The sequence below is a fragment of the Perca flavescens genome, chromosome 11 (genome assembly GCF_004354835.1).
Source record: "Perca flavescens isolate YP-PL-M2 chromosome 11, PFLA_1.0, whole genome shotgun sequence".
NCBI classification, from domain to species: domain Eukaryota; kingdom Metazoa; phylum Chordata; class Actinopteri; order Perciformes; family Percidae; genus Perca; species Perca flavescens.
Genome location: NC_041341.1, coordinates 15009013 through 15026521, shown reverse-complemented (window position 1 = coordinate 15026521; position 17509 = coordinate 15009013). Strand labels below are relative to the sequence as shown.

Here is a 17509-nt window from a genome sequence, read left to right as displayed (position 1 = left end):
TGTGGTTGATACAAGAGTGCTACAGAGCACTTATGTGTGTTAGAGAGAAGGAAAGATAAATAGCTAGTGATAGCGAGAGTAAGCAAGTGTTGCTTCTCTGAATGCATGCAGTATCTATTTCAATGTGGTTGCTGTTTAACACATGACAAAAGCAGCTGTAATGTGATATGTACAGTGGCTACGAGTTTAATAAAACAGTGCACATATTTGCACTACTGCTTGCACTGGGTGCAGCGCATTTTTGAGAAAGGTTAGATGAAGTGATAAAATGTGAGGTTCTATAAAAAATGTTCCTGCCTCTGAGGTTTTTTAAGTTTGTACTTTATGTAGCTGAGGTGAAGGCAGGCAGGCAGGCAGGCCTGAGGTGGAAGCTCAAGTATTGCTGTCGCAATCCTGTGATGTGTGGATGACTGGTAAAACAGTTTGAAGAGTTTCACATCTTCATACATCTCAACCACCAACCCCCTAAAAAGATTAAAAAACGAACAACAATCCAAACTGAAAACACATGCTGTTAAATTCTGAGAATGGTTATGGTGGTAAAATTATGGCGAAGTAAGTCTGCTTCAGCAAAGGAAGAAGCAGCAGCTTCACTTCAAGCAAACAAAACCGAGTCAGTTTGCAAATTCTCACTACTCATTTCTTTTCTCAGTGAAAGACACTAATGGACAAAAAATACTCATTGGCTGATAGTTTACAGAATAGATCATCTGCTCAGAAGAGTTCACATTGGCATGACCTTTCAATGATATTAAAGAAAATAAGAGCACAACATAACCATTATTACACACTTAAACCTCAATCAGAATAGTGTGCCAAATCATATCAGTATTATAAGTAGTAAGACCAATAGCCAGAGGTGGAAAAAGTACTAAAATATTGTACTCAAGTAAAAATACCAATACTTTTTATCTGAAAAAGTACTCAAGTGTGGCCGGGTTAGCTCAGTTGGTAGAGCAGGCACATGTATACAGAGATTTACTCGTCGATGCAGAGGCCACAGGTTTGACTCCGACCTGCGCCCCTTTGCTGAATGTCATTCCTCCTCTCTCTCCCCTTTCTTGTCTTCATCTATCCTGTGGAAATAAAGTCCTAAAATGCCCCAAAAAATAATCCCAAAAAACAAAAAGAGGCGGTTCAGAATTTTGGACATAGAACCGCATTTCCAAGTTAGCCAGTGTGTTATTTATCAGTGGAGACAGTTTTCAACGCTTTTCATCCAGTCCTTCCAGGTGCAGAGTTCGCTGGTGCTAGGCTAGTGCAAGTCAACAGTATCTGCTAGCCTGCCATTAAAAGCAGTCTTACACAGTCCACAGTACATCAGAGGCAAATACATTATAACACCAGACTATCGATGTAAATGTCTGTTGATAAAATAATGTTAGAAATAAAACTACCCTTGCATCTCAATGATCGCATTACATTTTGAGGGACTAGTTTCTCAGCAGCGGCGGAATTTTACTTAGTTCCGGTTAGTAGTATTGCGCCAAAAAGTAAACAGAGAAGCGCCAGTCGGGAAACCTAGTAGTAGCCTAGTACATTGATATTGAAGCATTGGATTGGAAACTAAGGACTAGGCAACATGGTGATTCACTGTGCATTTAGAAATTGTAAAAATAAATCAAACAGATGGGCACCACAAAGTTTCCACAAATTTCCATTGCGAGATCCACAAAGGAACCGCTGCTGGCTTGGACATCAAGACACCGGCCGAAACTTTACTCAAGTGGCAAATATGTAGTGATCATTTTAGACCAGACAACTTTGAAAAACCCCGCAATCTAAAGGCCCACAAGTCACTGACAACGAATGCGGTTCCATCCGTCTTTCTAGATGCACCAACAGCTATGAACAGGTAATAACTTTTGGTAGGCCACTCTAGCTAATAAAGCTAGCCCCTTTCATAACGTTAGCCTAGCTGCTACTGATAGATTGAGACTGACAACGTTAGTGGAGATAACATTACTGTTAAATGCATTGTGGAGAGTGACAACGTTAGCTAACGGTATAGCTACACTCTTGGTAGATACCTGGCTGGGTTAATCGCTAACTTTTGGGAATTCCTGACAGAAAAGTCATATAAGCTTGGACAGTTTACATGCAAATTGCTAGCCTGTGTGCTTTCATGTACCGGTAACATTATGTGAGTTATAGCCTGGCAGAGTGGAATTAGTTGGAGCTTACAGCCGCAGGTAAATAAACTTGCGTGATTGTCATGTAAACCGGCTTTCTCAGTAGCCTAGGTAATATCACTCTGCCGCTGCTGTAGCCTATGCTACCAGCTGGGGAACAAGCCATGCAAGGATAGTTTTAATTCTAACATTATTTTATCAACAGACATTGACAGACACACTGCTTTTAATGGCAGGCTAGCAGATACTGTTGACTTGCACTAGCCTAGCACCAGCGAACTCTGCACCTGGAAGGACTGGATGAAAAGTGTTGAAAACTGTCTACACTGATACAGTAAATAACACACTGGCTAACTTGGAAATGAGGTCCTATGTCCAAAATTCTGAACCACCCCTTTAAGTAAAAGTTACTTACAAAAACTGTAAAATGGAGGGGGGGGGGGATTTAGCCAGTGTCCTACATATCTTGTCCTACGGGTGCTAGACAAAAATTAACAATGCCACGAAACATGTTTTGCTGATTGGCAATTTGCTATTAGTCATGAAAACTTCGTTTGAAGTACCAGTGCTCAAATACTTATCAAAACATGCTTCTGCAGATTAGATGTGGACTTATTGAATGCTGCCAGTTCAGGCACCTTTGGCAGGCACATCTGGCATTGCATGATGATACTATTGGCCCTCTTGAATTTTGGGCAGCAGAATTCGATGTTTCAGCTAGCCTGATCCACCTCCATCTCTTTCTCAATGTCATACAGAAATACTTGTAGTGTAGTGGTTCCAGGCGCGATTTTTTTTTCTTCCTTTAGGTTTTCGTTAGTCTAAGTTTTTTTTTTTATTCAGTAACGGATGGGATTTGTAATGTAGCGAAATACAATACTTTACTCAATACGTATACCAATTTTACTACTTGAACTACTCGTTACTTTCCACCTCTGCCAATAGCACAGTAGCCAAGCTAACAATAGAAGTACAGTAGAGGCACATTGGCTACAGTATCTCATCTCGCTTGCCCGCCAAAGCTCTCCAAGTTGGTGTAATTGAAATGGATGGCTGCTGGAAAGGCAAAAGGTCACTAATTGTCACCAGTCAAATGCGGTTATAATACAGCTCACTTAGGTCACAATAAGGGCTTCATGTAGACCAATGTCACCTGCAGGTTAGGAGCCTGCTGCACTTCAGGCCTACATTTCATGCTCCATTAATTTTGTGCGCACAGATAAACATCTCGTACCATCTGAACGGTGTGCTGGAAAAGGAAAAGACAAGTCGTTTGTTGAGCGCTCGCTAGGTGTCCTGGGGGTCTCTCAGTGTTAAATACAGCAGGAGAACAGGAGGACATGGAAAGAAGGAGACGATCACTTCTACTCATGCATGCCCTTTGTATTCTCACTACCCTAAATAAGCAATGTAAACCCATCCAGAGATTTTAACTATGAATTATTCAGAGCCACATCAATAACTTTTACCTCCCCTCAACCATAATACATATCTGTGCAATCCTGCTCCTGAGGAGGATTTTAAAGTTGAACGGAAAGCTTGAAGCTGCAACAATGCCCATTTCCTTTTTTTTGCAATAACCATACACTTAAATACCTTAATGTTATCCAGTTAAAAGGACTGCTTCGAAAATGTCACATTTTGATTTACAGTTTTCTATGTTATACACAGTATCACACCACCACTATGAAAGTGGTGCACATGGACGTGTAGTATGTTTGCAGTTTTCTGGGTTGATGGCTGTGTGACATGAAAGGTCTTAGGAAATTGAAAGTGACGACCCAGCATGGAACATGCATGGAAGTCACTTCTCAGAAATGTGACCTTTTTCTGGTTGTTAAGTCAGGGGTGGGAAAAAAAAAAAAAAAGGCAGGGAGGACGGGGGGAACAAACTGATTTGAAGAGAATTATACAATAGTCAATGGTGCAACTGCAGCCCATAAAAGAACACCCCAGAAGGCATATCGTTTTAAACACACCCTCATGGTGGAGGGACGACCAGTGGTGTGTTGGTGAGGCAAACTGGGAATGACTTCTGGTGTCCACAACATGTGTGGAATAGCCAGCATGGTTTGACAAATGATGCCTAACCAAATTTGGGATGTTTTTTGCTGCCAAAATGAATTGTGTATGAAACTTCCCCCACATGTTTGAAAATGATGTCTGGTTTATCAAACCAACTTCACTGTGCTGCTGTCGACCCAGTCAGCAGCCAGATAAAAGCAGTGTTGGTATGTATTGATGGACAATTACTTTTTGGTGATAGTGATTTTTTACACATATACATAGACTTTCAAAAAAACACTGTATGTTCATGTATACAGTCGCAATGGAGGCTTCCAGAGTTGCTAGAGAGCTGCTATAAAACATACCACCACTAGAGGGGGTGCAATCATTACGAATCAGAAACATAAAATAATACAGTGCCATTACAGTGAAGAATAAAATTAATTTGAACAAAATGTTTCAGGTTTTAACAAAAACAACCTTCATTTACATTTACACTCTACACTTAATACAAAGTCAGTGTAGTAGTGTTAAAATTGCGTGCTTATGTGCATTTATGCATTTGTCTGTATGTGTGTGTGTGTGTGTGTGTGTGTGTGTGTGTGTGTGTGTGTGTGTGTGTGTGTGTGTGTGTGTGTGTGTGTGTGTGTGTGTGTGTGTGTGTGTGTGTGTGTGTGTGTGTGTGTGTGTGCATAAGTAGACTGCTGGACATACTGCAGGGGACTCCTGCATTGTCAGAGGGCCTCATGTGGCTCGTGTCTGTTCTCATCATCACCATCCCCCCCCCCCCATGCATCAGCCACCGCCTGCCCAGCTCAGGCCCCGTCCCTGCTCCACCACGCTCGCGTGAATACTCTCCCTTCACACTTTGCTTCTCGTTTGTCACCTTTACCCCTGATGAGCTATTTGTTGTTTTTCAGTTAACACTTTTAAACCCTTTGCAAGTATACTGCTTCACTCTGCATGCCTTATTTGGTGTGAGAGCAAAACAAGAGCAATGCGATGAAGAGAGAAGTGTTTGAGGCTGTGTGCGTGTGAAGGACCATCATTTTATGCTGTCACAGGTGTCTATGGACAGAACGAATGTCCACAGTCCCTTTCATTCATAGTGAGTCTTTCTTAATCTAACATGTCACAGTGTTGACACTAGTGTAGCTGGTTGTGAAAAACACACACCAGCTCATTGTGCCTAGTGTCCATTTGAACTGATTATGACTTCACACTCATGAGCATGCTGTGAACTACACCTTCCAACCACATTTAGGAAAGTCTCATGGTACACAAACTCATTGGTTTGATGGGCTCATCACACATATGCGTAACTCACAGAAGCACCCACATATGGTAAGCTCTGTTTGTCCTATACACATTGAGGGATTCTTGATTGATAAAACCTGAAAAAGGCTTAAGTTTAATGACTTTTAGAGGACTGATCATTGGTGCCAGAGGCATCATTTTTTTGTACTTCAGAAATTGCTCCTGGGTTTTGAGCATTTTATCAAAAAGACTAAGCTTTGTTGGAGCTTCAGACAAAAAAAAAACGTTGCAGCACAATGAAACACATATCAAGATTTGAAGGTCCAATTCTGAAAACCACTGCTAAAAACCAAAACATGGGCCAGTACTGTCATTTAATGATATTGTACTGCAGTATAAAATAGCTTTATTTTATATTGAAACCATAAAGAGTATAGCAAAGAGCACTGTAAAGTTATTTCTCAAAGCCTTCAATGTTGTTTTTACTAATCATTTTACTTCATTTGTGAGTTCTATAGCCATAAAAATCACTTTGCTTTCTATAAGATGGAATTTATATATTTTGTATACTGGTTTATACGTTATGTAATGCTTGTTATATGTTGTTTGTTGTTAAGTTTGTATCTGTTTTGATTGTACTGTCTATTGTCTATATTGTCCTTTTAGCTCCCTTGCCCAGGGACCACAGATGTAAATTAACTGTATAGCTAACTCTGGTACGGGACTTGAACTCTGCATGGTCCCTGACAAATAAACTAATAAACTAAACTAAACTAAACTTTCTAAGGAAATACTAGTAAGTGTACTGAAATTGATCAAAACTCAAAAAGATCAATTCAGAGGTTTGCTTCAATGCAACAAAACATGGACAAAACCATTTCAAATCAGACATTGCTGATGAACTTATATTTAAAAACAACTCTTTTGACTAGACAAATCACTTACGGTATCCTCTATATATTCTACTATTTTAGATGAGTTGTATGCTAAGTGTGCACTTTTACTTGATTAACCTAACTTCCATAGAGCTACAGTAACTGGGAATATTTAGTGTGGAACAAAAATGTTCATATTGCAAAACAAAATAATTAGAATCCTACATGTACATTTCATTTACAGTGTTTGGTTAACAAATGAACTAATGCAGTATAAACTCATGCATATGCAATATATTTTGAGTTGATAAATACTGAATAATGAATACAGGGCTGGAATTGTAGTCAACACAAACAAAAAAAAACATGTTGCAGACACAGACGCAAGACTTTTTTGTAGTTTGACTGACTTAATCAGTTTTAGATTACTTTGTTATCAAAAAATAGCGTGGTACATTATTGATCCTCATGCCAATTAGCCCAATCCCTTCCATACAGTAGGTGGATCAGAGGTCAGAGGTCAGCTACAGCACAGCACCCCTGGGGCTGGTAAGGCTTTAGTGACTCAGTTAGGGACTGTTAAGCAGCATGGATAGCCTAGTTTCACAGTCTAATACAGGATCTGAAACCAGCCGACAGGAGGTCTCACATAACTGTCTAATGTGTACTTCTGTATTTTCAAAAAGAAAAGATGAGCAATGCAGCTGTGCAGCACCATCTTCAGGATCTACAGTAAAATAATCCTTCCAGCTCTGAGCTCTGACTTTTGGCCTCTGATATTTCCTTCCCTACCAGTGTTTTTTAATTTTATTTTATTTAATTTAATTTAATTTTATTGTATTCTCTATCATTTTTGGTAATGTTTCACTATACAGGTACGTACAGTATATGGCCTGGATTGCTTTTGTGCCTTTGTGCTGTCTCTGATTTGATTTGGTGTTCAAGGTAATGTGTGCATCTTTAAAAAATAATATTTTAAATTTTGTACTTTCTTTTCAAATCTAATGAAGCCTGAAATGCAAGCTTTAAGTGCAAGAAATTCCTAATAGCTTCACGGCTTCATAGATAAAAACCCATGAACATGAGGTCTAACAAATGATGTCCCAACAACTGCTGCAATTTTTTTTGTCTCTGTTCCTCTTCACTAACGTTACCACAACATGTACATACTGCACTTAAACAAAGCCTGTATTCATCTGTGGTCAGTGACTGAGGCGGCGTTTGAAGATGTGGCCTTGTTCCACGGTCCGTGCCGGGGCAGGTTTCCAGGTCATCTGAGGAGATGTGCATATTGTGGATGTTATCTCGGCTGTTGTATTATTGTTTTATTCAGAGGGCATGGACTAATTATTTCAACAGCTCTCTTCATTCGAGAGCAGACTGACAGTTGCCGTCATCGGAGTGATCAGTCTCTTCTTGGACTCGGCTGAGGCTATTTGATGTATATTAACAATAATTGGTGCCACCGCCACAATGATGTTTAGTAAACCTTTGTGCTATTTTCCAGGAGGATGCCCATGAGGAATTTTTGAGTAGCTGCTCAGTTTACAGAGACGCCTTCAGAGTCAGGACAGATTGGAGCACTGCTGTCCTCTGCAGATCAGAGACACCACAACCTAATCATCATCACATACAGTCTTTCTCGTTGTCTTGTTGTCTCTTCTGATCAACAGAGAGGCTAATATCTACCACATGCACTCCAGTTCCATTACTGTAACATTTCATCTACTGGATCATATTGAGCGAGTCAAAAACAATGTGGCATTTGTTATCATAAACAAATGTAAAATACCTATGGGCTATCATTAAAGAGAGAATTAACCCGTTGTGTAATCTTGACATGTGAGAAAGTCATATTTATTAATAAATTATGTTTATGTGGGTCATAAAGAAGATAATGAATAAAACCTTCTTTTTTTTGCTGTCTATTATATGAAATAATATGATTTGTTTGCAGTTAGAAGAAGAACAAATACCCGTAAATACAAATAGAATTGTGATCAAAAGTCTACCCACCTTTTCGAATACATTAGTGACAGCAGTTTGAGAAGAAGTTTGCTGACAAGATAAAGGACAAATGGAGTTGTTATTAATTACAGTTTTATATTTAGATAAAATGGATGTTGTTCTTTAGTCAATCAAATTTTGTTACTACTTGTCCACTATAGGATGCCTTGTCATTCTTGGTGGATGATAGGGCACAAACTTTGTATTGTTGTCATGTTTGATTCTGTGGTACAAGTATATGTTATCTTGTTAGGTTCTTTATGATCTGGCAACCAGGGCTGATGCAGTGAGGTGGCGGTGTCTTAAGTTCCAGCATCTAGCAGTGACTCCAGCAGGTTTTGAGTCTGCCAGATTCTACAAGTGAAAGAGAGGCAGATGTGTGGTGACAGCACTACGCTCATTAGGCAGAATCAGTGTCACACTGTGACAACTGGCCAACTTGAGGCTTCTCTCATCACTCAGTACTTACCCCATTCAGCCACGACCAGCTCAGACTCTTCAAGACCTCATTTTAAACCATTAACTGTTATAGCTTCTCTCTTGTGCCTAAAACAGCAGCTTTTAGGAAAAGTGTCTTCTATGCCGATAAACAAATTTTCTTGTTACCTTTGAATACACCATCTCCAGCCATAATATTGATCTAAATCTTTAACCAACTTTTTCTCGACACCAATCTTTGATCCCAGTGGTATCCCTGCCTCTGACCAGTGGTCTACCCCTGCTCCACAATCCCAGCTGTGTGGTCAGCTCCGGCCCCTCAGGGCCTCCGTCCCTGGGCTGAAGTTGTGATATCTATTTCAGTCCACTAGAGACCAGACAGCCGCCACTGTGGCTCCAGAGAATTCCCTGTCCAGCGATTACTGATGGTTGCACTCCGCTCATATGCTTTAGCATCTCCTGTGTCCAAACTGCTTAGCATCTGATGGGTCGCTCTAAGCCATTAAGGCCAGTTTGCAATTATAGATGTGTGGCTGCTGGACACAGAAACAGATGTGCTTTGATCTATTTACGGTAGGATGGATTTGGGTGGTGGGGGGGGTCATAACAGCTTACTACCATGCGTGGGTCAGCTCACGCACCTCTGACATCCCTTGTCTTTCAGTTCACTTGACATGCACTTGTGTTTTTCAATCAGCAAAAAGTTTAGTGATGAATGGGCATTAATGGAGAACAGCGATAGCAGCTGCTCTTTGTGTGTATGTGTGTCAGCAGCACTGATACATAATCAAGTATGTGTGAATGTACTCCATGCGTGTTGTATGCCTTTAATCTGCCTGTGCCAACCACAACCAAGGTGGTGAGGAGGTGAGAGCTTGCTGAATGGAAATTTGGACAATCCTGTTGCACTAAATTAAAGGGAGCCAATTTGAACCCCATCTGTTTAAGCATTAAAATTCACCAAGGGGCAAAATAGTTAGTGTTGCAGTACATTTTTAACACCTTGTCTCCTTTTTTCCCCCTCAGCTTGAAATGCTTTGGGTGGTGAAAAATGGAAAACAAATGTTCTGTTGACAGCTTTCTTATGCCCAGGGTGTGTGCGTATTTATATCATAAAGGTGCCAACACATCCTGGTTTTACAGGCTGACCATCGCTGGGAGGAGAAAAGAGGGGGACAAAGGGGGGTTATCCTGTAGCTCATTCTGGTAATTACTAGATCAGTGATGAATAGGCCTTGATAAGCCTGTGACAAATTAGCTTACAAATACGTCTGCTGGGGTGTGAAATTCTTATTCATTTTAAAAGAATTTAGCTTTATAATCAAAGTAGGACATCACATTGGAACCTGCTGATTGCATGTTAGGTCCTGGTTTGACACTGTGGACCTGGATTGCATTAAGATTGAGGGCATGGCTGTATGTACTGTTGCTCCTGTACTGCTCAGGGCACAGTAATAACAGGACTCGGCCCAGAGTTTTAAGCGGAGCACGAATTCAGTACTATTCAGTTCGACAGTCATTTTTCTTACTTGTCACTTGTCTTATTGTCACCACTTTGCTTGTATTAAAAATTCACGGGTCACTTGTATGGCATTTAGTGCTTGTCTCCAGTGTACGGCATGCCCGTGCTAACTAGTCAATTGTGACCACTTTTCACAGCAGCAGCAATGCCTTGGGCGAACTGTGATTTCATAATGTTTGTGGTGTCAGTGGCAATGGGGAAAATGGTAATAACTCCACTACCAATATGAATAATGAATGAACTCATATAATTTCATAAATCAGATGGGACGTACAACATATGGAAATAAGCAGGCATATCCTTGCCACTGGGTTTCACTGTTAAATAAGAGAAGCACATTTGAAACTGCTTTTTACTGCTATAGTGCTGTATTCTGTGTGATACTGTATAGCCCCTGTATAGCATGCTATGAGAACACTGTCTACTGTACCATCACAGAGGTGCATTCAACAGAGTGCACGAGGGAGTGCAACATTAACATTGTGCTGTAAGCAGGTCTGTCCTGAGGTGAACCATGTGTACACAGCTTTAGGTCCTCTCTGATGTAGGTGTTTCTCAGTCCGCCAGTGTCGTGTTGCGAGGCCACCATCCCACTGTGCTTGTTCCGCGTCAGTGTGCTGAGAGGAGTACTATGAGAACATTCATTCATAAGCTTACATCCAGCAAGCCACTGCCCACACTGGAAGTCATAGATCTTGAAAACAGTGTTGTGTTATGATTTTAATGTTTCTTTGTAATGTTTGCATCCTAAACTTTCTTACTGCTCATATTTTATCCACTGAAGTCTTTTAGAGTGACATCCATTCAAAGGTATCCAAAGTAAACATGTTTATTTATTGTAGAATTATCCCCATAATCACTGAACAACAAAAGCAAAATGCCTCGACAAAATAGCGGGTAGCCAAAAAGTTAATATTCTGAGGTCTGGCCGGACCTGCTCATTAATTCAGTTAAATCAAGTGAGAGAGGGGGAATCAGAGTGAACCGAACGGGAATAAAGCCTCTTAAAACCATTTCCTGTGATTTAGGTAAGTCAAAGTCTCAGTATTTGTCTTTCCAGCTCTATGTTTTCTGACTTTTTCTCTCAATGCATATTCATCTTATTTTTCTCATTTTGGTCTTCCCCAACATCTTTCTTCTTTATAGCATTGCTCCTTCCCTCTCTCTCTGTTTCTCTCATGATTGCTGGGTCAGTAACTTGGCGGTGGATTGGGTCAGGGGGCGCAGTCTGGTTTAGTCCACCAGATTTGGGATCTGAAGGCTAATGCCTCCTGACACACTCAGCTCCATCAGTCCCGGCCGCATCATTCTAGTAATGCAGAAGTCATCAGGGCCTGGGATTGCGTGAGGGCTTTCATCTGGAAACCCAAACAACCTTAACCTCATTGAATTCCTGTTGAAGAATGCAAAAATTAATGAATGGATTTAGTTGCTACATTGTCTCATTAGATTACACAATATCGTTTGGGATTGATGTGTTTTTCGAGAAATATTTCTAAAATGTTTCCATATTATGGTCTGGTATTGCAAAAAGAGATAAGAAATATTCAAAACTATCCGCTCATGTTAAAGTCCATGAAACATACATTACTGAAAGTGTGCAGGGGATGTTGTAATATATGTTCAAAGGCCAGAGTTTAATCTGGATTGTGTGGCCTCTTTAGCTGGTGTACTGGTCTTTTCCAACCATACTCCACTTCCTTTACAGGCACTCAACTGAATTGTTGCTTAACCTGCGCAGTGACCCTGCCACATGCTATCTGCATCGTTCTATCCCAGATCCACCACTACACTTTCCCCCTTGTGGGCAAGGGTTTTGCTATGCGTCAACCAGAGCCACAGACTCGTGAAGGGAAATCCATAAACCTTGTGTTAGGGCAGAGAAAAAAAAGTCAGTACCAGTGCTTACTCATCTGTTAAAAACGGAGTGATCTGCAAAGTTTGTATGAGAGGGTTTTTGACGGTGCCCTGCTGCTTTGTCAGTGCAGCACATGCTGCAGGCACTGGCATCCCCTATTGCCTTCCAGGTCATTGGCCAGGCTCAGCAGGAGGTGGGCTTCTAGCCCCATGACACGTCCCTGATTCACAGCTGGATCCGTAACAAGGTATCATAGCAAATGAGTCGGTAAAACATCACTGGTTTGAAGAGCGTGAAAAATTGTCATGATATCATTTGTAATTCCTGATCTGGACTGCCGTTGGTAGGAGAAAGAGAGATAGAGAGTGAGAGAGAGATGTGGTAATGAAGGGGTTTTATTCCTCTTCACCATCTCCACCAGTCTCGGACCCCTCTCATCCCCACCACCCCACAGCGTGACCCCCAAACTGATGCCTGAGGGGGGAGATCCAAGCTAATGTAAGGAGGCAATAATTAAACATCTCGTGATTCTTAGCCAAGTGGGTTATAGGTGTTGGACTCTTAACATGAGAGCTTTATGACACATTGTCCAGTTCTTGAATGTGGATTTTGCTCCTCATTACACATGACTCATGAGTGGTTGTGATGTGTCAGATTGGGCCTTTCCTGGTGTGTTGCAGGGATAGTGGTGATGTTTTGGGAGATTGGACAGGGTAAATTAGGAGTTGGCCTCTGAAATATTACAGCTGCTGAGCATGAGGCATGAACAAGTCTGCAAAATAAGTGCCAAACTCAAACATGCAGTACAGTGTTGCTTATAATTTCATTTGAAACGCAGACAACCGACAATATTTACTTATATAAAATTAAAAAAAAATATAGAAATTGGTAATAATCTTAAACTATTTTTTTTTAAACAAAAATACTTTTAAAAGATGTTCTTTTGAAAATGACAGTCATGTCAGATTATAGAAAACATTTCAGGATATCCATTGTTTTATTGCCAAATTGTGTCAATGTGATTAACCAAAATCTTTATTTGTGTACAGTATATTGATCATACTGTACTTGAAAAAGAAATGAAAAAATTGTATGTTGTGTAATAAATAATAAATACAAAAATTACATAAACCACACTATGTATTATGCAATAAAATTAGATACATAAACCCTTATGATCTTTAACCTTTCTGTGTTATGAGTACAGTTGGCTGTGAGGCTGTGTGCAGGTTTGATGGATGCAAAGAATGGACAAACATCAGCTCCCTCTAAAACCACAATGGAGACCTTGGATCTAAATGTCATGGTTTCATAACGGATACACTGACATTTGTGTGATGGGATTTAGCCATGGGTTAATATAGCCATTGCTGGCACACTGCATTGATGTCCATCTCACTCGGGCTGTGAAGTCTATCTCACCATTTTTTTTAGGTGCCCTCACAGAAGTTTTATTTCAAAGGGATGAATTGGATTCTATGCTGGTTAAAGCCAATTATTTTATCAGAAAAAACTGTTTGATATGTAGGTTTGTTGTATATGATGTTAATGTGCCTCAGGAGCAGTTACGATTATTCTTTTTTGTTGAGTGTTGGGGCTGAGGGTGGGGGCTGTTGGGGAAGGCAGGCGATCAGCATTAAAATCAGAGCCATGTAAATCTAATCAATTATACAGTTTTTCAGATAAAATGTTGGTAAATCAAAACACATTTTCCAAAAGTCACAGTATAATGAGAAATTTAAATTGGAAACAGAAACCATTTGTTTATTATAAATGCCAGGGTGAGGTGGTGACTTGCCATCCATAAATTTCGTTATCCTTTCATATTCCTTTTATCTATGACTACAGCTTTGGCACTCATTCAAGATTTTAATGAACCCAGACTTCTGAGGCATCAAGGCCTAGTGATGCATTGTCCATTTGGATCAGGGAGTACAGAGGGGGGACAAAGGCGAAAATCGTTTGCCTTTGACATAATATTTTATATATTCTATTGCCTTACAGGGGGGTCATTAACTGATTGCAACATTTAACAACATAACAGATTGACAAGAATAAACACATATTCAGCATATATCTGGAATTAACAACCAGTCTGATGATTTTGTGTACATGCGTGTGTGCGTGCGTGTGTGTGTGTGTGTTTGTGTGTGTGCATGTGGCAAGGGGTGACTTGAATCAAAAAATAATTTTCTGTGCTTTATTGAGGATACAGAGAACCCCCCTGCTCTGGCGCGACCTAGTGTCGGCTGCTTTCTCGGGCTCAGAGGTTCCTAGGGGAGACCAGAATGGAAGTTAAGCATCTTGCTGTGATCCAAAGAAAGTGTGCCAAATGCTATCAAAACTGGATTAGTAGACAACAATTGTGTTTGATGAACGGTAGGGGGAGGGAAATAAGTAGTTTCTAAGTAACCAATGGATGGAATTTTCCAACTCCATTGCATTTTTATCGCATGTAGGAACAGATGCGCACATAAACTGCCTTTAGAAAAACAATGGCCTGTTTATATGTATAGGTGATTTCAAATGTTGTAAGGTAGTATTGTTGCTAATGTTTCTGTCATTTGTGTTAAAAATGTTTGATGTGCTATCAGTCTTTGGAGAGAGGGAAAAACATCCATTAAGAATATCACTGATCCAACAAAAAATGACCTGGAGTGTAAATAATAACAAATAGTCACATTTTATCAGTAGTTCCCAAAATTTTGCTTCTTACCCTTAAAGGTGAAGCAGTGTCTACATCAACCCCTTGTTACAGGTTCCATATGCCATTGAGTTGCAAACAGTTGAAACACAAACTGATGTTTTAAATTCAATATTTTTGAGAGACCACTTCCAAGTAATTAAAGGTTTAATATGTAGTAAATATCGCTTGGCCCCTCCTCCTTGGCCCAACAAGCCAGAGAGAGAGAACAGTGGTGGTCGAGCGAGCAAGGGGTGAACGAAGAGAGGGAGCGCCAAACAAAGCAGTGAATTAGAGAAATAAAACGTTATTTTCGGATTGTTTCATGGTGGTTTGGTTCTAAAGCACAAATAAACACACCCACGTGGTGCAAAAATGCTCTTTGCTGACGGCCATAGACGTCCCGCACCCAGCAAAATAAGAAAAAAAGAGAAAATACAGACAGAGGGCAGGGTCTCTGCAGATACATACACTGCCACACACTTTTCACCCCCCTAGGCCTAAATGGGGATTAAGAGGGATTATTTTGTATTAGTCTATACATTGTTTTTGTTTTTTTAGTTAAATATTGCATAATGTATTTTGGGAACCACTGCATTATATAAATTAAGTCATTGTTGTTAATAATGTACACTTTATGGTGGGAAGCAGCTTTTAATTAGGCAACTAAAAAACGGAAGCATGGCCCATATATTGTCATGATGGACATGACACGTTTCCTCTATTTCTACTCAAGGTCTACCACCCAATACATTTGGCTCCACAACCTTTATAAAATAAAGTAAGTTTAGCAGTGTATTCACATTTGAATACACCCATAGCCCAATGGCTGTCCTCTGAATGCTGACATTTGGAGCAAATCCCCTGCTGACTTAATCATGCCAAATATTGCGTGTCATTTGTGCACCACACTTGGACCTGGCTGATGTTAGTGGTAGTAATTCACCACTGCTGTGAGAGAGAACTCCTGGGGGGATGTGCCTTGTGCTCAAATCTCTCTTTTCCTCTTTTCCTCTCCTGTTTCTCTCCGTTGCAAGCTTTAGTATGTCTCTGTCCCTTCTGTCTCAAAGAGCATGAGGAAAGGAATCCAAGAATGTCACTGTTAAAACACTGTAACTTTCATTTTAAGTCACTTCCATTGCTTATTTTGAATTACCTTATAAAATAAAAATTGATTTTTATCAGAACTGTTTGGGTAATTTTCCCTCTTAAAATATCCTCCCCTCCCTTCAACAGCACCACCCCACTACTTGTTCACTGTTTACCTTCCCATGTGCTTGGAGTCCTCCAAAACCCACCCCTTTCCATGCTATGGCCAATCACATAGCTCTGGCTTTACGAGGTAACTACTTCTACAACCAATTGCTGCTTGCTCTGTTTCTACGTCATCGAAGAAAATATGGCGGCGCACATAACCAGAGCTGTGAAACGACTTCTTCCACAGTAAGTCACTTTATGTATTTCATTCCTCCTTTTAAATGCGCTCTGGCACCATGCAACGGTGCTAATGTCGGTCGATAAGTTTCCCTCGGTGTCTCTCAATGTGATGGTAGCAACTGTTGGGCAAATGTCACTTGTTTTGTTGGCTGGGAAGAACAGAAGTAACGTTACAGCAGTTGACAACAGTGTTTCCGACATTATATTTGTTTGTCATCGCTGCCATGGGAGACAAAATGACGAAGGACAGACTTGTTTGTAGCTGCTTGTTTGCTATGAGCTTAGAAAACCTGGAAATGGGCATAAAGCTTGCATTGACCCCCTCTCCTGTCCTGTGCTCCACTGTGCTCCAGTGGCTCTGCATGAAGAGAAGATGCGTTACGTTATTGATCCCAAAAACAAATTGAAGTACACGGCAGTACACGTTGCCAGTGTAAGAGTTTGGCAGTAAAAAGGTTAATTGTTAGATTTTCATTCTGTGGTTGTCACCTTGTAGTAGCCTACCTGTTAATTTTTGGCTCTCTCCAAAGTTTAAAAATTCCCTACCAGCACCTCTAAAGCTCACTAATTCAAATTAGGCCTGGCAAACTCAATTCCTTTTAAGGATTCGGGTTATTCTGAATCACTTGCTAAACTGATCTGGGTTGTGCGAGTCAGTATTGAATGCTACATCTGAGGCAAGCTTTTGATTTGGATAAATGCAATGTTTTCATTTAGAATCTTTTAATTTTATTTGGAAAATTTCATATCCTATCATATCAATAAATGTAAATGGTCTGAAAGAAAACCGAATATTCATTTAAAAATGACATGAAATTATATTTTGAAACTTTAAAAGGACAAATAAGAAAGCCATCCGGTATCTGAACATTTACAATGCCTTACAACCTCTTTAATGTAAATTTCATGTGCCCCCTTTTCATGAATGTATGTATGCATTTAATGTTTTCAATGTGTATGTGTATCTGTACTTGAAAAATAGTTTTTTGAAGACAAAAAACCCCCCAAAAAAGCTCATGAGTTGTTGCCGAGGCGAGCTTGCAATTTTTCGCAACTGTCTGCTCGACCTAATTGCATTTTAACATACTACATGTATACACCAAACCTACAGTAGGCCTAGCTAGGCTATGTGCAGAACTGCGAGTCGGGAACTGTCTCTCTGCTCTCTCAGTCGTTTGAGTTGACTTGTGGAGTTGTTGTTGCCTACGAAATTGTAAGTTATAGAGCTTTTGACGATTCAAACAGGTTTAATTCAAATAATATATCTAGTTTGTTTAATCATACACAAAACAG

At 40.2% G+C, this 17509-nt stretch overlaps 1 protein-coding gene across 1 annotated transcript in view; it reads left to right on the top strand.

Annotated features, from left to right (window-relative positions):
• The first annotated feature begins 16162 nt into the window (after nt 1–16162).
• clybl (citrate lyase beta like) overlaps nt 16163–17509 on the top strand; it is a 66129-nt gene continuing 64782 nt past the window's right edge. Inside the window, exon 1 of the mRNA XM_028592232.1 lies at nt 16163–16222. Coding sequence (XP_028448033.1) covers nt 16179–16222 — 44 coding nt within the window. The 5' untranslated portion in view covers nt 16163–16178. The remainder of the gene's footprint in view (nt 16223–17509) is intronic.